The sequence below is a fragment of the Gossypium hirsutum genome, chromosome A07, assembly GCF_007990345.1.
Source record: "Gossypium hirsutum isolate 1008001.06 chromosome A07, Gossypium_hirsutum_v2.1, whole genome shotgun sequence".
In the NCBI taxonomy this organism is placed as follows: Eukaryota; Viridiplantae; Streptophyta; class Magnoliopsida; order Malvales; family Malvaceae; genus Gossypium; species Gossypium hirsutum.
Window position 1 is genome coordinate 14,477,881 of NC_053430.1, and position 23,682 is coordinate 14,501,562.

The 23,682-nt window shown below is 39.7% G+C and overlaps 1 protein-coding gene and 1 non-coding gene across 2 annotated transcripts; both read left to right on the top strand.

Annotated features, from left to right (window-relative positions):
* The first annotated feature begins 251 nt into the window (after positions 1-251).
* Positions 252-358, top strand: LOC121203796 (small nucleolar RNA R71). The gene has a single exon (XR_005898733.1). It is a non-coding gene; the product is annotated as a small nucleolar RNA R71 (small nucleolar RNA).
* A 12,467-nt stretch (positions 359-12,825) lies between these two features.
* On the top strand, positions 12,826-13,724 carry LOC107948048 (uncharacterized). The gene is made up of 2 exons (XM_016882525.1): positions 12,826-12,869; positions 13,001-13,724. The coding sequence occupies exons 1-2, from the start codon at positions 12,826-12,828 to the stop codon at positions 13,722-13,724; spliced, it is 768 nt and encodes a 255-aa protein (XP_016738014.1).
* The last annotated feature ends 9,958 nt before the right edge of the window (positions 13,725-23,682 follow it).

Sequence of the window (23,682 nt, forward strand, 5' to 3'; positions counted from 1 at the left end):
ATCTTTTTATTGAGAAGTTCTATCTGATTTGACAGCATAGTAACTGAGTCGACGTTATAAACGCCAGCTATTTTTGTTGGCTTAGTCCTCATGACTTGCCATTGATAGTTATTCAGTGACATTTCTTCAATGAATTCATAACCTCTTTAGGTGTTTTGTTGTTGATGGTTCCGCCAGCAGCTTCATCAACCATTTGCCGAGTCGAGGGATTCAAACCATTTTGGAATGTTTGTACTTGAAGCTAAAGCAGTAACCCATGGTGAGGGCACCTTCTCAGTAAGTCCTTGTATCTTTCTCATGCATCGTAAAGTGTTTCTAAATCCATCTACACAAAAGAAGAGATATCATTACGTAATTTAACCGTTTTAGCCGGCGGAAAATATTTTAGTAAGAATTTTTCGGTCATTTATTCCCAAGTAGTGATAGACCCTCGTGGTAACGACTTCAACCACTGTTTAGCTTTGTTTCTCAGTGAAAAAGGAAATAACCGAGGACGAATAGCATCATCAGAAACTCTATTGATTTTAAATGTATCGCAAAATTCTAGAAAGTTTGCTAAGTGAGCGTTAGGATTTTCATCCTGCAAACCATCAAACTGAAAAAATTGCTGTATCATCTGAATTGTGTTAGGTTTTAGTTCAAAATTATTCACAGCAATAGTAAGTCTAACTATACTTGACTTAGTTCCTGTTAAAGAAGGTTTAGCATAGTCATACATAGTACGTGGAGTAGGATTTTGATTTGCCGCAATTGCAGGAGGTAGCTGATTGCCTTGGTTTTCAGCCATCTCTTCGGTTGGGGGTTGAGTGTCGTCTTCTTGCTTGTTTTCTATGTATCTTAAGCTGCGCCTTATTTCTCTTTGGTTTCTACGAACTATGCGACCGATTTCTTTATCAAAAAGTAATGGTCCTGACAGGTTTCTTCTAGTCATAAACTATAAAAACCTGCCAAGAGAAAGAAAAAGTAAATTAATTAGTAATAAAATAATAAAATTAAATTAAATTGCAAGAAAAATAAATGGCTAAAGTAATAAAAATTTAGCGTTATTAATATTTTAGTTCCCCGGCAATGGCGCCAAAAACTTGATCGCGTGATTTCGTGATAGGTTTTAAATATTTATAATTACTCATTCTTGAACTAACTATTATCGTGATGTAGGCAAGTGTACCTATCGAACAGTAGTATAGTTTTAGCAAGACCGGATTGTCGAACCCAAAGGAACTAAAAGTACTAGTAATGATTGTCTTTTTATTATCTAGCCTAAGAATAATGGGGTTTTGTTTTAATTAACTAATTATCTAAACCAAGAACGCACAGAGAAAAGAATTGGGGAATTGTTTTTGGGAAAATCGATTGAATGAAGACAATACCTAAGGAAAAATCCAACTAGACTTTACTTGTTATTCTAGCTCCGAATCGGACGATTTATTCATTCAACTTGTTCCGTAGAGATCCCTAAGTTATGTTATTATCCCTATTCAAGACTAATAACGTCTAATCCCTAGATTGAATAATCGAGACTTTTCTCTAATTAACACTCTAGGGTTGCATTAACTCGATCTATGGATCCCCTTATTAGGTTTCACCCTAATCCGGCAAAATCTTGTCACCCTATTTCTAGGCGTGCAATCAACTCCGCTTAATTATGACAAATGTACTCTTAGACAGGGTCTATTCCTCCCCTGAATAAGAGCTTGTATTGAATCAGTGTCCTGGGATATTAAAACAAGAATTAAGAACACATAATTAAGAACAAGTTAAATATTTATCATACGATTCAGAAAATAATAACAAGATTCGTCTTAGGTTTCATTCCCCTTAGGTATTTAGGGGTTCTATTTCATAACTAAATAAGAAAACATCTCAGAAAAATAAAGAATACAAAACATAAAGAAAACCTAAAACTCCTGAAGGGAAATTGAAGAGAGATCTTCAGTCTTGATAATGAATCCGGCTTCTGAGATGGATCAATCGGCTTCCTTAGAGTAATTCCTTACCCCCTATTCTCCATCCCCCTTTTTCTCCTCTTCTAGGATGTATTTATAGGCTTTGGAATGCCTAGAAGCCCTCAAAAGTGACTTTTTCCAAATTGGACTTAACTTGGGCTCGACAGGGACACGCCCGTGTGACACCCCCGTGTGCGATTACTTCAGGCCATGTTCGAGCCTGTTAGAATGGCACAGCCGTATGCTATGTTTGTGTGAGTCGTGCTCTAATTCTGCCAGATTGACACGGCCGTGTGGTCTGTCCGTGTGAGGAGGTCCAGGCCGTGTTGATTTCGTACTTTGACCCATTTTCTCCGTTTTTGGCTCGTTTCTCGTTCCTTTTGCTCTCCTATGCTCTCCTAAGTGTAAAACATGAAATTAAAGCATTAGGAGCATCGAATTCACCAATTCTAATGGAAAATCATCCATAAAATACGTTAAACATGGGGGGAAAATATGTATAAATTATGGTTTATCATATAACCTATACAGGTACGTATGAATCGTACTAAAATTCTGAATATGAAAGACTCTATCTCTTGGAAATATGTATGGAATTTGGAAATGAAGCATGACATAAATGCAAACAAAGGAGCACGGTTAAGCTTATGAATTATTCTATGAAATGGCTATGAATCTTTATGGTTGAATTGTACTTATATGCTTTAGTAGTTAAACCAATTGTATTTGGCTTACTAAGCTCTTTGTAGCTTACTCTATGTGATTTCAGCCTGTTTTACTATTGTCGTAGCTACTAAAAGCTCGGGGATAGTCGAGGATCGTCACCACACTATCGAACTCATTTTGGTACTTTTGAAAGTGTAAATATTTTAAAGTATGGCATGTATACGCTAGAAGGTTTATGTATTAAGTTTTGAATTGTAAATATAGGTTATGTAATAAAAGTTGGCTATCAAATGGTATGTTTGTGTTAAGTTTTGGTGTGGTTTGAATGAGTTGTTGAATGATGATGAAATAGTTGTAATGAAGCATGTTTTGAGCATGAAATTGACTGAATATTTTTGTAGGAATGTAGTTTAATTTGGCTTGTAGGAATGACCCACAAGGGGTGGCAAATTGGCTTAAACCAAGCCTGTATTGTGCCACACGGCCATTGCACACAGCCGTGTCTGTTGGCCGTGTGAAAAAGTTAGTATAGGACCTCTTTTTAGCACGGCTAGATCATATGGATGTGTTTAGTACCCGTGTGTGTCACACGACTTAGTCACACGGGTGTGTGACTTTAACAGTTTTGAAAGATTTGGTTAAGTTCTGGAAATTCTGAATGTGTCCGTTTTAGTCTAGACCTTTCATAAAAGTACATTTTAGGTCTCGTAGACCATCTTAAGAGATGATTGCTTGTGAAATGAGGTTATATGATATCTGTGATTCTGAATTGGTGTGAAATGTTTTGTTTGTTTGGTAATGCCCCTTACCTATTCCGGCGATGGATATGGGATAGGGGTGTTACATTTTATTGGTATCAAAGCTATGGTTTAGTCAGTTCTAGGACTACCATAGTGTATGTGAGTCTAGCTATACATGCCATATATCTGAATATGTGATAGTGTGATGACTCATAACATTGAAATGTGCTTTTATATATAGCAATAGATCCCAATAGAGCTGTAGCTGACAATGTTAAACGCAATGCGCTTGCCCCAGCGTAAGGGACAGTGCAAGATGATTCACAACCGGCTATAAGTAGCTGTGATAGCGAGGCTAAGCAAGCCTTCTATCAGATGATGAATGAATGAATGGTTCACCCAATACATAAGAACCAATCCGGCTGTACAACAACCTCCAACCCCGGTTAATCTTTCTCAAATTCCTGTCATGCATTTTATGAATCCGATTCAGTCAAGTAAACCACCAGTTGATAAGATTAGAAAGTATGGGGCTGAAGAGTTCCAAGCCACAAAAAATGATGATGCTGAAAGAGTCGAATTCTGGTTAGAGAACACAATACGAGTGTTTCATGAAATGCCTCTGAATCCTGAGGAATGTGTGAAGTGTGCTATTTCACTTCTGAGAGATACGACATATCATTAGTGGAAAACTTTGACGTCTGTGGTTCTGAGTGAACGAGTTACGTGGGATTTCTTCAAATCTAAATTTCGGATGAAATATATCAGTCAGAGATTCATTGATCAGAAACACAAAGAGTTTCTTGAGCTTAAACAAGGTCGTAGTCTGTTACTGAATACGAACATGAATTTTTGAGATTGAGCCAGTATGCTTGTGAATGTGTATCGAATGAAGCAATAATGTGCAAAAGGTTTGAAGATGGACTAAACAAAGATATTCGTATGTTAGTTGGGATTTTGGAAATTAAAGAAATGGTAGTGCTAGTTGAGCAAGCTTGTAAAGTCGAAGAATTAAGTAAAGAAAAAAGAAAAGCTAGTTTTGAAGCTAGAGATGTTAGAAAGAGATCTTCGGGTAGAGCATTTCAATCTGAGTCAAAGAAATTCTGAGATGATGAAAACTATTCAAAGACTGATGTAAGATATTCAAACCAAGATCGAGCTAGATTGCACTCGAATTCCAAAGCTTATGCTACTTATGCTGCAAGTGTTGGAAATGTCCGATCTGAGAAACCTGAATGTAAACACTGTGGTAAAAGACATCCGGGGAATTGTAGATTGATCGAGCCTGTTTTCAATGTGGATCTCTAGATTATTTTGTAAGAGATTGTTCTGAACCTATTGAGCAAGAGAATGTACAGAATCCTAGACCGAGTAACACCTCAGCTAGAGGTAGACCTTCCAGAAATTCGAGAAATGGAAGTGGTGGTCAAAGAGCTACTGGGGATATTGCTGCTAGATTTGAGGCTAGAGCACCTACCAGAGCCTATGCTATCCGAGCTCGTAAAGAAGCTTCATCACCAGATGTGATTACTAGTACTTTTACTCTTTATGATACTTCTGTGATTGCATTGATAGACCCTGGATCAATGCATTCTTATATCTGTATGAATTTAGTACACAGTAAGACTTTGCCCGTAGAGTCTACTGAATTCGTAACCAGAGTATCGAACCCCTTAGGCAAAAGTGTCCTGGTTAATAAAGTCTGCAAGAATTGCCCGTTAGTGATTCAGGATGTTTGTTTTCCTACTGATCTGATGCTTTTGCCTTTTGACGAATTTGATATAATTCTGGAAATGGATTGGTTAACCCTGCATGATGCTATTGTGAATTGTAAACGAAAAGTCATTGATTTGAGGTGTAAGAATGATGAGATAATTCGAATTAAGTCTAGTGATCTGAATGGACTACCAGCTGTGATATCTGCAATGAAGGTACGAAAATATGTGAAGAAAGGCTGTGAAGCCTACTTAGCTTATGTGTTAGATTCAAAAGTGAATAATAAGAAAGTTGAATCAGTACCTGTTGTCTGTGAATTCTCTAATGCGTTTCCTAAAGAACTACCTGGTTTGCCTCCGATTCAAGAAGTTGAGTTTGACATTGAATTAGTATCTGGAACTACTCTGATATCGATAGCTCTGTATAGAATGGCTCCGACCTAATTAAAGGAATTGAAATCTCAGTTACAAGAATTGACTGATTGAGGGTTTGCTAGACCGAGCTTTTCACTATGGGGTGCTCCGATTTTATTTGTGAAAAAGAAAGATGGCACAATAAGAATGTGTATTGATTACCGTCAACTTAATAAAGTGACTGTAAAGAACAAATACCCTCTGCCTAGAATTGATGATTTATTCGATCAGTTGAAAGGTGCTACTGTGTTTTCTAAGGTAGATCTGAGATTGGGTTACTACCAGTTGCGAGTAAAGAATTCTGATATTCTGAAAACTGCTTTTAGAACGAGGTACGGCATTATGAATTTTTTGTTATGCCTTTTGGATTAACAAATGCACTTACTATTTTTATGGATTTGATAAATAAAATTTTCAGATCGTATTTAGATCAATTTGTGGTTGTATTCATTGATGACATATTGATTTATTCACGAGATGAATCTGAACATGCTAAGCATTTAAGAATAGTGCTGCAGACTCTGCGAGATAAACATTTATATGCAAAGTTCAGTAAATGTGAGTTCTGGTCACGAGAAGTTGGTTTTTTGGGTCATATTGTATCAGCCTCCGGTATCCGAGTTGATCCGAGCAAAATTTCAGCTATTCTGGATTGGAAACCTCCGAGGAATGTTTCTGAAGTTTGCAGTTTTCTAGGACTTGCTGGTTACTACAAACGATTTGTAAAAGATTTCTCTGTAATAGCAACTTCGTTGACAAAGTTACTTCAAAAAGATGTAAAATATGAATGGTCTGAAAAGTGTCAGAAAAGTCTTGATAGGTTAAAAACTCTGTTAACTGAAGCTCCCGTACTTGTGCAACCTGAATCAGGTAAAGAATTCGTTGTTTATAGTGATGCTTCATTGAACGGACTCGGTTGTGTTTTAATGCAAGAAGGAAAAGTTATAACATATGCCTCGAGACAACTGATGTCGCATGAAAAGAATTATCCGACCCACAACCTTGAGTTAGCTGCCATTGTGTTTTCTTTGAAGATCTGGCGTCACTATCTATTTGGTGAGAAATGTCACGTGTTTTCTGATCATAAAAGCCTGAAGTATTTAATGACGCAAAAAGATTTGAATCTGCGATAGAGAAGATGGTTAGAACTACTAAAATACTACGAACTTGTGATTGATTATCACCCGGGAAAACCAAATGTTGTTTTTGATGCTTTGAGTCGAAAATCATTATTTGCTTTGAGTGCGATGAATGCTCATTTAGTTCTGTCTGATGATGGTTCAGTTTTAGCTGAATTAAAAGTGAAACCTTTGTTCTTACAACAGATCTGCGAGGCTCAGAAGAGGGATAATGAGATTATAGTTAAATGAACTTAGTGTAATTCTGATTCTGATTCTGAATTCCTAATAGATGTTGATGACTGTCTGAGATTCAGAAATAGACTTTGTGTTCCAAGAAATCCAGAGTTAATTCAAATGATTTTGAGTGAAACTCACAGTAGTCGTTTATCTGTACATCCGAGTAGTACGAAGTGTATAACGACTTGAAACAACATAATTGGTGGTCCGGAATGAAATGGGATATCTCTGAATTTGTTTTTAAATGTTTGATCTGTCAGCAAGTTAAAGCTGAACATTAGGTACCATCTGGGTCACTACAACCGATTATGATTCCAGAGTGGAAATGGGATCGAGTGACCATGGATTTTGTTTCGGGTTTACCCTTGTCTCGAAAAAAGAAAGATTCGATTTGGGTTGTAGTTGACAGATTAACGAAGTCAGCTCATTTTATTCCAGTACGATCTGATTTCTCACTTGATAAATTGGCTGTGTTATATATCTCTGATATTGTGAGATTGCATGGTGTGCCATTGTCGATAGTGTCAGATAGAGACCCGAGATTTACATCGCGATTCTAGAAGAAATTGCAAGATGCTCTGGGTACTAAATTGCAGTTTAGCACTGCTTTTCATCCGCAAATAGATGCTCAATTTGAATGGATTATTCAGATACTCGAGGATATGTTGAGATGTTGCATTTTTTAGTTTGAAGGTGCGTGGGAACAATATCTACCTTTGATTGAATTTGCTTATAATAATATCTTTCAATTGAGCATTAAAATGGCACCGTACGAAGCCTTATATGGTAGAAAGTGTAGAATTTCGTTATACTGGACTGAACTCAGTGAGAATAAGATTTACGGTATTGATTTGATAAAAAAAACAGAACAGAAAGTGAAAGTAATCCGAGATAGTTTGAAAGTTGCCTCTGATCGTCAGAAATCTTATGTGGATTTAAAACGAAAAGATATCGAATTTAAGATCGATGATAAAGTGTTTCTGAAAGTATCTTCGTAGAAGAAACTGTTTCGATTTGGAAAAAAAGGGCAAGTTGAGTATGCTCGGTTATGACTACTACATCACTTATAGGAGGGGTGCTCAAAATTTGGTGGCCGATGCTTTGTCTAGGAAGGCCCACGAATTCGAAGGATAGCTCCTTCAATGTGTGGGGAGTACTTCGTGGTCAGGCTTATGGAAGAGAGTGGTGGAATCTGCTTTAGTTGACCCGAAGCTGCACCAAGTATGTATTGAGCTTCAAGAGGACCCTCAGAGGCATCTAAAATATTCATGGAATGGGCAAGTACTAAGGATAAAAGGGAAGGCAGTTGTAGGGAACGACATAAAACTCAAGATAGAGCTGTTCGAATATTTCCACTGTAGCCCATTGGGAGGTCACTCAGGGGTGCATGCTACCAAGGTACGAATATCCGGACAAGTATACTGGAAGGGCCTAACCAAGGATATACGAAAATGGGTTAGTGAGTGCCCTGTTTGTCAACGGTGCAAAGCAGACCTTGCCGCCTCCCCTAGTCTCCTACAACCCCTACCTATCCTCGATCGAACTTGAGAGGCTATCAGCATGGATTTTATAGAAGGTTTTCCTGTCACCTGCAACAAAAACACCATCCTAGTGGTAGTTGACAGACTCACAAAATATGGGCATTTCTTACCTCTCACACACCCTTTTATAGCCATCACTGTAGCTCAAGAATACTTGACACAAGTTTACAAGTTGCACGGTATTCCTGAAACAATTGTATCAGATCGGGAAAAGATTTTTGTGAGCAATTTTTGGCAAGAACTGTTTAAAGGATTAGGAGCTAAACTTTATTTTTCAACAGCATACCATCCACAAACAGATGGACAGACTGAAGTTCTGAACCGGTGTCTAGAAGGCTATCTAAGATGCATGGTGAGTGAATGCCCTAAGGAGTGGGTGCATTGGCTACCTTTAGCTGAATGGTGGTACAATACCACACACCACTCAGCCATCCACACCACCCCATATGAGGCCCTTTATGGTCAAGCACCACCCCTACACTTGCCTTACCTAGCTGGCTCTTCAAATGTAGCTACTATAGACCGAAGCTTGCAAAAAAGAGAAGTCATGAGGAAGCTTCTTCAATTCCATTTGAAAAGGGCTCAAGAGAGAATGAGACAGATTGCCAACAAGAAGAGATCTGATCAGAGTTTCGAAGTAGGGGATTAGGTGTACTTAAGGCTACAACCATACCGGCAACATTCACTCCCCACGTTGAAGAATCATAAGCTCTCTCCTAAATACTTTGGACCCTTTCCTGTAGAAGCCAAAGTGGGTCAAGTTGTTTACAAGTTAATCTTACCAATCGGATAAAAAATTCATCCTACGTTCCACATTTCCCAGCTCAAAAAGCACATTGGTAAGATACCAACTTCATCTGTACTACCTGTAGTGGGAACTGATGGCGTCATCGACAAGGAACCCATGAGAATATTAGACAGAATGATGGTCAAGAAGGGCAATCAGGCGGCAACAGAGGTGCTAGTTGAATGGTTCAACACTTATCCGAAAGACTCAACATGGGAGGACTTACAATAATTACAGCAGAGGTACCCTACTTTTGATCCTTGAGGACAAGCATTTTGACGACCTATTTTTGTTGAAATGGAGTAATAGCTTGTTGATCAGTTAAAAATTTCAAACTTTGGTGATCGATCCTTATTTGGAACCTCCTTCCAACTACATAGGCGTGTCATTTTTTTACTGCCAAAAGAACCGCGAGCATTTCCTTATCATAAATCGAAAGTGCTTGATGTTTCACTCCTAACCCTTTGCTAAAAAATGCCACTGGTCTCCTTTTTTGGTTTAACATAACTCTGACCCCTTGACCACATGCGTCCGTGTAAATGCAGAATTCTTCATTAAAGTTAGGCAGGCATAGCACAGGTGCTTGGCATACTGCTTGCTTTAACGTTTCAAAGGCAGTTTTTTCATGGTTGGCCCAATTCCAGGGAGTGTTTTTCTTGAGTAAATTGGTCAACGGTCGAGCCATAACCCCATAGCTTCTTATGAATCTTCTATAGTAACCCGAAAAACCTAAGAAGCCCCTCAATTCTTTGACTAATTTGGGGGTGGGCTAATTTGAAACTCCCTCTACCTTTACAACATCCATCGTCACCTTTCTTGCAACTATAACATGCCCCAAATACTCTATTTAATGAGTGCCAAATGTACATTTACTTTGCTTGAAAAACAAATGGTTGTTCCTCAACAGTTGCAACACCTCTTGTAAATGCATCATATGTTCAGTCTAGCTGCTGGAATAGACAAGTATATCGTCAAAAAATACCAAGACGGACCTTTTTAATAAATCTTTGAAGATAGCATTCATCACTGCCTGGAAGGTTGAAGGTGCATTGGTTAAGCCGAAGGGCATAGCCAGAAATTCGTAATGCCCTTCATGTGTCTTAAAAGCGGTTTTGCTAATGTCTCCCTCGTACATTCTGATTTGATGATAGCCAGATCGAAGGTCCAATTTGGAGAAAAAGAGAGCTTATCCAAGCTCATCTAACAGTTCTTCTATGACGGGTATCGAAAAATGATCCTTAATGGTTAGTTGGTTCAGGTGGCGATAATCTACACACAAGCGCCAACTCCCGTCTTTTCTCTTAACCATAACAACTGGTGAAGAAAAAGGGCTGTTACTGTCTCTTATGATCCCAACGCACAGCATCTCCCTAATGAGCTTATTAATTTTCGTATTTTGTACTGTAGGGTGCCTATAGGGTCTCATATTTACCATATTTTTCTCGTTATGCTGTGGTATTCTATGATCTTGTGTTCTGACAGGAGGAAGTGTATCAGGCATTCGGAATACGTCGTCATATTCTCTTAAAAGTTGTTGCAAATCTGTCGAGGTAGATGCAGGTGTCATTCTCAGCTTGGTGTGTTGTTCAGCAGCCAATATCATTGGGCAAGGACCGAGCAGTGTCATAGACAAGCATTTGGACATTTGTTGACCCGTCAGTATATGTAAGCTTCCAAGTTGAATACCTTGAAGTAAGTAATCGTGGCCCTCGTGTTCAAACTTCATAGTAAGAAGCTGGAAATTCCAAGTGATGGCTCCTAAAGAAAGTAGCCATTGTATTCCCAGCACCAAATCGCAACCCTTCACCGGAAGGACCATGAAGTCAGTTACAAAACTGTAGCATTGTGTTTTCCATTTAATAGCTCAACACCATCCCCTTGTATACAAACTTCCTCCATCAGCAACCATAATCTCCATTTTATTAGCTGGTTCCACAGATAAGTTACCTCTCTTAACCAGTTTGGAGTCCACAAAGTTGTGTGTGCTGCCCGAGTCTACCAATATTATCACATCAATGTGCCGAATTCTAGCTTCAATTCTCATGGTGTTATGCCCTTGGGATCCCTGTAAGGCATGTAATGAGAGAGCATGAGGGATAGCTTTAACTTCGGGTTCTGTATTCTCAAGCTATTCGGGGCAGTCTTGAAACTCTTCCGTTGGTGAGATTATGATCTCCATTCCTATTTTATTGTGAGATCCCACCACTAGCTGATACAGTTGGGACTTCACGCACTTATGTCCCGGGGTATATGTTGCGGCGCACCAAAAACACATCCCTTTTTTTCTTCTATCCTCTATTTCTGCTTGGGATAAGGACTTGGTTAGAGTGCGATGATTGTTCAGAGGTGGTTTCGGTTTGTTATTGGTTGGAGAGAGTCCTCCAGAGGCGGGGACATGACTGATGGGTTTAGGGTTAGGAAATAAAGGTTTAGAATACCCCCACTTCCCCCCATCAGAGGAGGTCTCTTGACCATGTTTGTAGATACAATGATCGACCTGTCTAGCTAACATAAAAGCTTCTAACAGCATTTGAGGCTTGAATAATCTAAGGTACTGGCCAACTTCCACTTTAAGATTACTTATGAATATACTTAGAGCGTAAGGTTCAGGCAGGTGCAGCTGGTTGAGAATGCTTACAAATTGGTCGTGGAAGTGGTCAACAGACCCCTGCTGTTTCAAGGTAACCAATTCAGTCAGTGGGTTAGTAAAGTTAGAAGAGCCGAACCTCTCTTACAGCCCACGAGCATAGGTTTCCAACGATAACATTTGAATCCCTCCACGTCGTTGGCTAAAAAAAAGTGCCAGTCCAATGCTTTTCCTTCCATATGAAGCATAACCGTTCTCACCTTATCTTGCTCCAATATACCTTTAGCTTCAAAAAATTGCTCTAATTTTGACCACCACCCTCGGAAGTCATTCCCATCAAACCTCGGACATTCGAACTTAGAGTTTCTTCCCATAGAGCCTAAAGTACTAGCCATTGAATGGACGCTCACGTGATTTGATTCGACCATAGGTGACAATAAAAGAGACTCTTTTGGTGGAAATCCCGGAGGCGTATCCCCCAACACCCTCTTTCCTTTGTCGGATGTTTGTCCCTAGGTGGTTGGGGTCGTACGCCCGACGTGTTAGTCAAAGAAATTTTGGAGCTCGGTTCGAATACCAACTTTTATGGTTTCCTGAAACTCTTTGAAGCGAGATTCCATTCGAGTGTCCATTTGGGATACATTGGTTTGAAGTTGAGCGAGTTCCTGTTGCATTAGTCCCATGTCTTTTTGCATGACTCCCATATCCTTTTGCAATCTCGTGGTGACGTCATCACCGGCCATCAAGACGTTATGACTCTGATACCCTTGATATCGTCGAAGAATTAAGTTGAGTAATCAAAGGAAAGGAAGAAAGAACAGAAAGAGAATAGAAGGAGAAGAAGTTTAGAGAAGAAAACCAACAGAAAGACAAATGGTCTGTATTTTTTCATAATACCCTCCTTGCTGTCAAAAGAGGTTAAAAAGGTACAGCCAAAACAGATAAAACAACTGCCCCAAGCAAAGACAAAACTTACCTTTTCACTTAAACGGTCCTCTGTACGCTAAAATTGAAATTAAGCTAAAGGCAGTGTTTAACAATAAGCAAATTAGCAATTAAAAACAATTAAAAATGGAAGACTTGAACCGTGAGCTCTATTTGGTTTGTATCACTCGGTTTGTTGTGCCCGTCTGCTTTTTTGATTTTTTGAGTTCCTCTCGCTGTTTTGTTTTCCTGTACCTTTTGCTGTGTTAAAGATCATAGTTGTATTAGTCTAGGTGTTTTATTTTTCTTTTACTTTCACCAGTGTGTTTCTTGGTAGTTTCTTTGGTGTGGTTACAGGGTTTCGGTCTATTGGTCTGGTGGTGGGTGGTTTCCTTCGTAAAGTGGTGGGGTTTATGCTGTCAATGATGGTGGAGGATATCAATGCTCTCTTTGAAAGACTTAACTTCTCCGAGGAAGAGGCAATAAAAGTGGTTAGCTCGAAAGTAAAATCTTTAAAAATACAAGGCTATGAGGCTTGGGCGATTGGTAAGATAATGTCAGATGAGAGGGTGAATAAAAACGCGATGTATCGTGTCCTCAAATCACTTTGGTTCACCAAGGAAGAGGTAAATTTTGTGGAATTAAAAGAGGGTGTGTTCTTGGTTAAGTTCGGCGTTATAGAAGATAGAGCACGGATATTAAATCTATCTCTATGGTTGTTTGATCAATGTCTTTTTGCTATGCTTCCATATGTCAAAGACCAAGGTTTAGATAGTTATGCTTTTAATTTTATGTTGTTTTGGGTAAGAATTTTTAACATTCCTCTTGAGTACATGGATAGACAGGTTGCTCTCGATGTGGGTAAGGCCATAGGGAATGTGGTTGCGATAGGCTGGCAGGATAACGATAGAAGGTGGACCGAATTCATTAGGGTAAGGGTTAAGATAAACGTCCTGAAACCCTTACGCAGAGTGGTCCATTTTGTTGGAAATGATGGCGTTGAAACAATGTGCGCCATAAAATACGAACGCCTTCCAGCATTTTGATAAGTCTGTGGGCTCATTAATCACACAACTCAAAATTACGAAAAGAGGGATGAGCAAAATGAACAAAACCTACAATATGGAAATTGGCTTCGAGCCATGGTGGGAGGATCATCTCAACCTAGGGGTAACTGGAGAAATGGTGTTGAAGTGATAGAGGAGAAAAAAGATGAGCAAAAGGAGACCGAGAGTGTAAGGCTAAGGGAAGGAAATGAATCTGCAATCATTAAAGAATGTGAGAAAGCCAAAAATGACGAGGAAGAATCAGGTTCATGCTCACCTTTTGGAAAACGCCATCAGAGAACTACTTGTGAATGAGCTGGAAGAACAAAATGCAAAAGAAAGAAAATGGAAGGGAGCACTGGGGACAACAATGAGGATAGCCCTATTAGACTTGTTCGCAGAAAATTGGTAGATAGTTTATCACATTGTAAGGCAGTGGCTGGCAATTAGCCCCGCCCAGAGCAGTGAGGCTCTTTTGTTGGAATTGTCGAGGACTTGGGAACCCTGTGACAGTTTGTGAGCTTAAGCAACTCCTTGTTGCTAATAACCCGGATGTTATTTTTATTTGCGAAATCTAAATGCATGCTAATAGTTTATCGCGAGTGCGTTCATTGTACAGGTTGGAAGGTTGTCTTACGGTTAGTTGGAAAGGGCGTAGTGGGGGTCTTGCTCTGTTTTGGAGAAAATGGGTGGAGGTGGAGGTGGAGGTGCAAAACTACTCGAAACATCATATTGATTCTCTTGTTCGTATGGAAGACAATAAGAGACTTCGGTTCATTGGCTTTTATGGCCATGCTGATCCAAATTTGGGGAAAAGCTCGTAGGACATGCTTAGAAGGGTGGGTGAGTCGGTGAGAGATGGATGGGTTGTGGGGGGTGATTTCAATGCTATTATCAGTGATACGGAGAAGGAGGGCGGGAGAAGGAAACCTAGGGCCATGATGGACGAGTTTCGCGGGGCTATGGAGGAGCTTGCCCTTGTGCATATTCAAACAAAAGAAGGGTAGTTCACTTGGGTCAATAATAGAGAGGGAACGGGTATGATCAAGGAAAGACTGGATAGGTTCTTGGTTTCGAGGGATGCTATTGAGGATGTGCCATTTTTTACTACTAAGGTAATTAGGCAAACTAAGTCGGATCACGATGCCATCTTACTGGATTCTATGGGGGAGTAAACCATGTGATAAAAATCGGGACCCTAGGCTGTTGTTCAAGTATGATAGGTGCTGGGCTAAGGAGAAAGAGGCGAGAGAGATTGTGAAGAATCTTTGGATTGAGCAAAATCTTGATGTTGAGGAGAAAATGGAGAGAGTGCGAAATATTCTTGGTCCCTGGCAGTATAAGCAATATAGAAAAATGAAGAACAAGGTTCGTGACTTGGAAAATAAGATAAGCAAGCTGGTGGACAACCCTATTAGAGAGAACACCGCCAATCTCTTAAAGTCGGCTTGCCTTAAACTGGGTCATTTGCATAAGGTGGACGAAAGATATTGGGCTAAAACTCGCTTACAGTGGCTGAAGGAGGGTGATAGGAACACTAGGTACTTCCATGTGCGTGCTACTGGAAGGAAAAAGAAGAATTATATTGAGCGCTTAAAAGATGCGAATGGGACGTGGCTTTATGACACTAAAGACATATGTACTGCTGCTAGAAATTACTTTTGTGATAACTTCAAGACTACCACTGCCTCGAACGATGACCCTGACCTGAGTTTCATCCGTTGCTGCGTCAGTGAGAATATAAATATTCAGTTGGATAGGGACTTCACTAATGATGAAATCATGGATGCTTTTAATCACATGGACTCTCAAAAATTTCCGGGTTTGGATGGTCTCTCGGGCTGCTTTTTTAAAGAGCATTGGGAGACAGTGGGGAAAGATGTCGTGCAATTGTGTCAAGATGTGCTTGAGGGCAAAAAAGACGTTGATGGTCTTAATGAAACTATGATCATTCTTATCTCGAAAATTAAGGATCCTACTGATATTACTAATTTCCGCCTTATTAGTTTATGGAGGATGGTGTATAAAATCATTTCTAAAGTGTTGGCTAATCGGCTTAAAGATGTCCTCCCGTTGTGTATCAGCCAAAATCAAAGTGATTTCATGATACACGATAACATTATCATTGCGCATGAATTAATGCATTACCTTCAAAGTTTAAATAACGGTCCTAATAAAAGTTTTGTTGTTAAATTAGATATGAGTAAGGTATCGAGTTGAGTAAAATTTTTTTGAGAAAATGAAGTTAAAATGAGGGTTCAATACCACTTGGGTCGAGAAAATTATGCGATATGTGTGGTCGGTCCGGTACATGGTTAAGTGCAATATGGTCTTGTCTGATATTATTATTCCGGGAAGGGGTCTTCGACAAAGAGACCCCCTTTCCCCTATTTTTTTTTATTTTGTACGGAAGCATTCTCTAGTATGTTAATTCAGACTCAAAATGATAATATCATTAAAGGCATTCGGGCTAGTCGGTATGGCCCTAGTATCAATCATCTATTCTTCGCTAACGATGCTATTCTTTTTGTCAGGAATAAGAAATACGAAGTGGACACTTTCATGAATATTATTGACACTTTTGAGAAAATCTCGGGGTAAAGCATCAACCTAGACAAATCCATTGTGTATTTTAGTCCGAACACCCCTGTTGACCAGCGGCTTTTCTTTGGTGGCTTACTCAAGATGCATGTGGTGGACAGGCTTGACAATTACTGAGGTCTCCCGCTTACAGTTGGAAAGAAAAAAACTTTGGTCTTCAAAAGCATTAGGACTGTGTGTCGGACAGAATAAATAGTTGGTCGAAGAGGCTCTTGCCTTATGGGGGAAAAGAAGTGTTCATCAAGTCGGTACTTCAATCCATCCCAACGTATGCCCTCTCGGTGTTCCTTGCCCCTAAAGGTATTTGGAAGATTTACAAGCTAAAATTAGTCGCATGTGGTGGGGAAGTAACGACAAAAATAGGAGCTGGTCCATGATTGCTTCGGAGAGGTTGTGTTTCCCTAAGGGTATGGGGGGTCTAGGGTTTAAGGATCTCCCGCTCTTTAACCTTGCGTTGTTAGGTAGACAAGTTTGGAGACTTATTACTTGCAAAGAAACTTTATGTTACAACGTGTTAAGCTCAAAATATTTTCCTAATGGGGACATATTTACCCTAAGAACATTGATAAGCCCTCGTACATTTGGAAAAGCATTGCAACGGCGGTTAGGTCCCTCAAAAACGATTTCGATTGGTATGTGGGTAATAGGAGAAGTATTAATAGCTGGCATGACAATTGGGGTTTAAAGGTCTGGGAGGGGTTCAATCCGCATTAATGAGCAGGCCATTACGGAGCAAAATGTATGTGATCTTTGGTGTAGTAATGACGTTAGTTGAAATATGGAGAGGGTGCATGCAATTTATGGGCAAAGCTTAGGGAAGCAAATATGCAATATCCCCATTATTCATAATGGTTCGAACGATAGATGTGGGTGGTTTCACAATCCTCACGGATACTATACCTCGAAGTCAGCATACGCCGGGCTTATTTTTAAACAGGTTGGCTATGGTCCGCACCGCTTTTTCTGGAGATCCATCTGGAAGTTGAAGGTGCTGCCCAAAATTTGTGTTTTTTGTTGGAGAGTTGGGCATGATATTCTCCCGACCTTTCATAAGATCTCGTCCATCCGTCAGGATTTCAAGAAAGACTGCCCTAGGTCCAGGGCTAGTAATGGAACACTCATTCATGCTTTTAAGGATTGTCCCACCGCTCGAGAAATTCTGATTCTTGGAGGTCTCAATAATAAACTCCTCGAAGGCAGTTTTTCGAAGTGTATCGATTGGATTGAGGATGTGATTGTTAAGAGTAATGCAGTTGTAACTGCATGCAAAAAGTAGCTAGTTTGTTAAAAGCTGGTGTTAGTTAAATAGCAGTTACTTTGCTTACGTCAGTTAGACTTCACTTGTATAAATGCATGCACGTATCAATTTTGAAAGCAATGAAAAACAATAATTCTCTTCTTGATCTTTTATTTCTTTCTGTGTTAGTTTCTATTTGCTTTAACATGGTATCAGATTAAGGCTTCTCCTGGGTCAGCTTTCTCGTCTATCCGCTGTGCTACTCTTTTGTTTTTGTTGTCATGGATTGTGCTGCGGCTGATGGTGTAGTCGACAATAGTTTATTTTCTACAAAGAAGATTAGTATTCTTCTTGATGATAATACCTATTTGCTGTGGAGGCAACAGGTTCTCTTGGCACTAAAAGCGCATAAGCTTCAAGGGTTCTTGGACTCACAGCAAACTCCTGTCCAGTTTATTGCAGGTGACAATGGTGGTCTTCGGGAAAATCCAGAATTTGAGCGGTATGAACAGCAAGACAGTGCGCTTGCATCGTGGTTGCTATCTTCGATTAATCCAACTGTTCTTCCTCATCTCATTGTATGGACACCAGTGCTAAAATCTGGGATGCTATTATTGCTTTATATGGTACGCAAACAACCTCCAAATTAATGTTTCATCGAAGATCTTTGCACTCCCAACGCAAAGGTGACTTGAGTATGAAAGAGTTCTTGATGAAGGTTAAGAGTTGTTGTGATGCTTTGGCTAGTTATGGTGAAGTTATCAGTAAGCGCGAGCATGTTACAGCAATCTTGAATGGTCTTTCTGCTGAATATGAATCTGTAATTTCTATTGTTGCAGCAAGTCAAGTTCCTTACACAGTTCAAGGAGTCACGTCCATGCTTCTTGATACTGAAAATCGGCAACAGGTTGTGATCTCTGATGTTTCTAGCTCAGCCAACATGGTGTCTTATCAGAATTCAGAAACAACTATTGTTGACAATAGTTCCGTACCTGCTTACAAATCATCAACTAGTTCTCGGGGCCGTGGTCGAGGGCGTTTCTCTGGCTCAAAGATTCAATGTCAGCTATGTGGAAAGCCTGGGCATCTAGTCGACCGCTGCTACCATCGGTTTGACTCCACTTACAAAAGTAGTAACTATCGGCCTCCTCCTCAAGCAAACGTTTGTATGGTCAACTCCAGTCCCACTACAATACCGTGGTCATCACCTCCTCAACAAAATATGCAGTGGTTTCCACCAGGTTGGTGTTTTCCAATTCCCTCTCCATCTACCTGGCCTAACCCGTGTGTTGGTAGCCCATCTCAACAGGTCAGCATGCCTTCCTCTGGCGTAGCACAATCTCAGGCTTATTTGGCTACTCCTGAAACAGTGGCTGATAACTCCTGGTACCCAGACTCAGGTGCCACACATCATCTTACAAATTCAATTACTTCTCTTAGTGACAGTGACTCACACAAAGGACCAGGTAAAGTGTTTGTTGGCAATGGTTCTGCTCTTCCTGTTCTGTCTACAGGGCAGTCATCACTAATTACTCGATCTCGACCATTGTATATGAGATCCTTGTTGCTTGTGCCTAGTATTACTAAAAATCTTTTATCTGTGTCAAAGTTTGCTAAAGATAACAGGGTGATGTTTGAGTTTTTTCCCACTCAGTGTCAGGTCCGTGATTTGCAAACTAGAGAGGTTCTCCTGAAGGGTTCTGTGCATCATGGCTTGTACAGACTTCATCTCAACAAACTTCCTCAAAGTGGACTGTCTTCAAAACATGCTCAATGTCTTACAGTTAGCAAAATGCTCCCTTTAAATGTTTGGCACTCTCGGCTAGGGCACCCCTGTCGTGCTATTCTTACAAAAGCTCTTTCACATTGTAATATTCAGTTTACTGATAATAAAAAGCTTGTTGAGTGTGTTGCTTGTCATATGGGTAAAGAGCATAAACTCCCTTTTTCCAAGTCAACTACAACATACAGCTCTCCTTTACAGTTGATCGTTGCTGATGTTTGGGGGCCAGCTCCAATTGTCTCTAATGGTTTTCGTTACTACGTTGCCTTCACTGATGCCTATTCTCGTTATACATGGCTTTACTTCTTGAAGAGCAAGTCAGAGGTTGCTACTGTTTTTCCTCAGTTCCATCGTCAAGCTGAACGAGTTCTTGGAGCAAAGCTACATGTTTTACAAACGGATGGGGGTGGAGAGTTTCAGGCATTAAAGCCCTATCTAGCTCAGCAAGGGATTGTCCAGCGTCTCTCTTGTCCATACACTTCTGCACAGAATGGCCTTGTTGAGCGCAAACACAGACAGGTGGTTGAAACAGGTTTGTCCATGCTTGCTCATGCTACCATGCCTTTAAAATTTTGGAATGAAGCTTTTTGCAGCGCAGTCTTCCTGATCAACAGGTTACCCTCTCAGCCTTTGGGAAATATATCACCTTATGAGAAGCTATTTAAAACAAAGCCAGACTATGCATTCCTTCGAATTTTTGGTTGCCTGTGCTTCCCAAATCTTAGACCATTTAACAAAGTCAAACTCCAGTTTCGGTCTTCACCCTGTGTGTTCCTAGGTTACTCATCATTGCATAAAGGCTACAAATGCCAGGACACAACTGGAAAAATCTATGTAACACGTCATGTCACATTTTATGAGCACATTTTCCCATATAAAGTTTTTTCTCCATCACTTGTCTCGTCTAACCCAGTGTCTCAGTCTAGTGCAAAACTTCTGGTCCTACCTCTCAAACAAATATCTCATGCTACCCCACCTACCACCACTTCTTTTCATAATCAACCTACACCACCTAGTCCCTCACCTACATCACCTCTTTCCTTGTCTGACCATCAAGCTGTACAACAACAACCTAACCCCACTATTTCACCGAATTCACTTTCACCTCATACGTTAACACCTATCACCCCTACGTCAGCCACCTCATCAATGTCACCTACACCTCAAACATTACAAGCTTCTCATTCAAATTCCCTCAACATACATCCCATGGTTACTAGAAGCAAAGTTGGAACTTTCAAACCAAAGGTTTTTATGAGTACAGTCCAATGCTCTTCAGCAGAGGTTCCTTCTGATATTCACACTGCAATGACATCTCCAGACTGGCAAACAGCTGTTCGTGATGAATTACAGGCATTGACTCGTAATAACACTTGGACACTCTGCTCACTACCAAGTAATCGGAAGGCAGTCGGATGCAAGTGGCTGTTTAAGATAAAGAAAAAGGCTGATGGATCAGTGGACAGATACAAAGCTCGGCTGGTAGCAAAAGGCTTCTCTCAACATGCAGGATTTGATTTCCGTGACACGTTTAGTCCGGTGGTTCGAGCCTCCACTATTCGCACGGTTCTTGCTCTTGCTGTTGTAAATGGGTGGTCGTTAAGGCAAGTTGACATTAATAATGCCTTTCTCAATGGAGAACTGACTGAAGAGTTGTACATGGAGCAACCCCCTGGTTTTGAAGTATGTGATTCCTCGGGTCAGAAGCTCGTTTGTAAGTTGCACAAAGCTCTCTATGGTCTGCAACAAGCACCCCGTGCATGGTTCCAAACTCTTAAACAGTACCTTGTTGATCAGCTTGGTTTTCAAGCATCCAAGGCTGACTCCTCCTTGTTTATTCGTGAATCTGATGGAAAGAAACTTCTGCTCATGGTCTATGTTGATGACATTGTTCTCACAGGTAGTTCTGATCAAGAAATGGCAGATGTCATACTTCACCTTCATAGCAAATTTGCTCTCAAGGATATGGGAGAGCTCAATTTCTTTCTGGGAATTGATGTTCAGCACACTAAACAGGGAATTCTACTCAGTCAGAAGAGGTATATTGTTGACTTACTTAAAAAAACTGGGCTAGTCGAGGCCACCCCCACACCAACACCTATGGTAAGCAATCCAAAGTTAGCCACTTCAGTTGATAGTCCTCCATTGGTAGATGTTCACTTGTACAGAAGTGTTGTAGGGATGCTACAATATGTGTGTATAACACGGCCGGATCTGTCGTTTAGTGTCAATAAACTCAGCCAGTTCATGAATGCTCCAAGAGAAGCTCATTGGAGAGCACTAAAACGGGTTCTGAGATACCTAGCTGGTACCATAGATCATGGTTTGTTTCTAACACCCAGTCAACTCAAACTAGTATACTACTCTGATGCAGACTGGGCATCATCCATTGAGGATCGACGGTCAACCTCCGGGTATGTTGTGTTCTTAGGCTCAAATCCTGTTGCTTGGTGTTCAAAGAAGCAGCCAGTTGTGTCAAGATCTTCTGCTGAAGCAGAATATCGTAGTCTCGCAAATTGCGTTTCTGAACTCTTATGGCTTCAACAATTGTTGGCTGAAATAGGCATTTTTCCATCCAAAGTGCCAGTTGTGTGGTGCGACAATTCCTCTGCAGTCTCTGTGGCTGAGAATCCCACGCATCATGCTAGAATGAAGCATGTTGAAATCGATCACCATTTTGTCAGGGAAAAAATCCTTGCAGGTCACTTACAAGTCAATTTTGTGCCATCTGATCAACAAATTGCAGATGTTCTAACTAAACCAATTACTCCTAAGATGTTTTCTACTTTTCGATATGCTCTTAGGGTCTTGTCGCCTGATGAACTTAAAAATCAGAAATCGACTGACTAGGGGAATGTTAAGAGTAATGCAGTTGTAACTGCATGCAAAAAGTAGCTAGTTTGTTAAAAGCTGGTGTTAGTTAAATAGCAGTTACTTTGCTTACGTCAGTTAGACTTCACTTGTATAAATGCATGCACGTATCAATTTTGAAAGCAATGAAAAACAATAATTCTCTTCTTGATCTTTTATTTCTTTCTGTGTTAGTTTCTATTTGCTTTAACAGTGATGAGGGTTTTGGACAATAAGGCTGTTTCGTACTTCGTTACCACGCTCTGGAATAGCTGGAATAATAGAAACGAATTTTCTTTTTAGAGGTAAAGAGGAAGAAGCGAGGGTGTTGTGGGAGAGAGCTGCTACCTTGAGTCAAGACTTCCGGATCCATAACCTGGTCTTTAAACCCATGCTTCCGGTGCCTCCGAGTGAAAAGTGTTGGCTTAAACCCCCTCATGATATCGTCAAGATCAACTTCGACGCTGTTACCTCGCCGAAGAAGATTGGTGTTGGGATGATAGTGCGCGATCGGATGGCTTTGTGCTTGGAGGTGGGGAAAGCGTTATTGATGCGAAGATGACTGCTGCCTGGGCCAAATTTAAAGCTTTGGAAGAAAGTATCAAATTTGCTAAAGCTTTAAATATCCAAAAAGTATATATGGAGACTGATTGTGTCAGTCTGGTAAACCGCATTAATAAAACTCCTTTGGGCTTTTACACGGAGGTGATTTGTGCGCAATTGAAGCAGTTGACTCATTCCAAGGTCTTGTGGGCCAACAGGTTTTGTAATAAGATTGTAATAAGCAAGCTATTGTTGATAACTGTAATTCGATTTTTAAGTTGGATTACCCTGAGAATATTCATAAGTTAGTGATGAAAGATTTAATAAATTGATGTTGACATTCGGGTCTTTTTATAAAAAAAATAATTTATTTCTATTTAAACTTTAGATAATAATGTTCAAAAGATATAATTTAAAATTAAATCTAAAAAATATCATAATAATCCTAACAATAACCCTACAAATAAAATTTAAATTTAAATAAAGTTTTATGTTCATAAATTTATTGTTTGAAATTTTCTTCAAGTCTTTTACATTTTGTATTTTCAGCACCAATTCTTCCCTATTTTGCATGTTAACTCATTTTATTTTTAAATTTATGTTTTTTGCCTCCAAATTTTTTTTGCCATCAATTTAGTCCCTACAAGATAAAAAACCATAGACAGCCCAAATTAGTAGAATCGTACTCAAAAATATATATATAATTAACACATAAAAGTATGTCATTTTAGAGTATTAACAAAATGTTTTCTTTGACTTATTAATCTAATTTGATTAAGTCTTTTAAAATCAGGTCGATGGTTGAACCAGTCAGACCATTGATTTCTGCTTCATCGTTGAATTTTTTTGCTAAGATATAGTTTTTTATATAAAATGTTTTCTGTGACATAATCTAATTTGATAACAATCAAGGTTTTCAAAACCAAACCAATCGTTAAACTAGT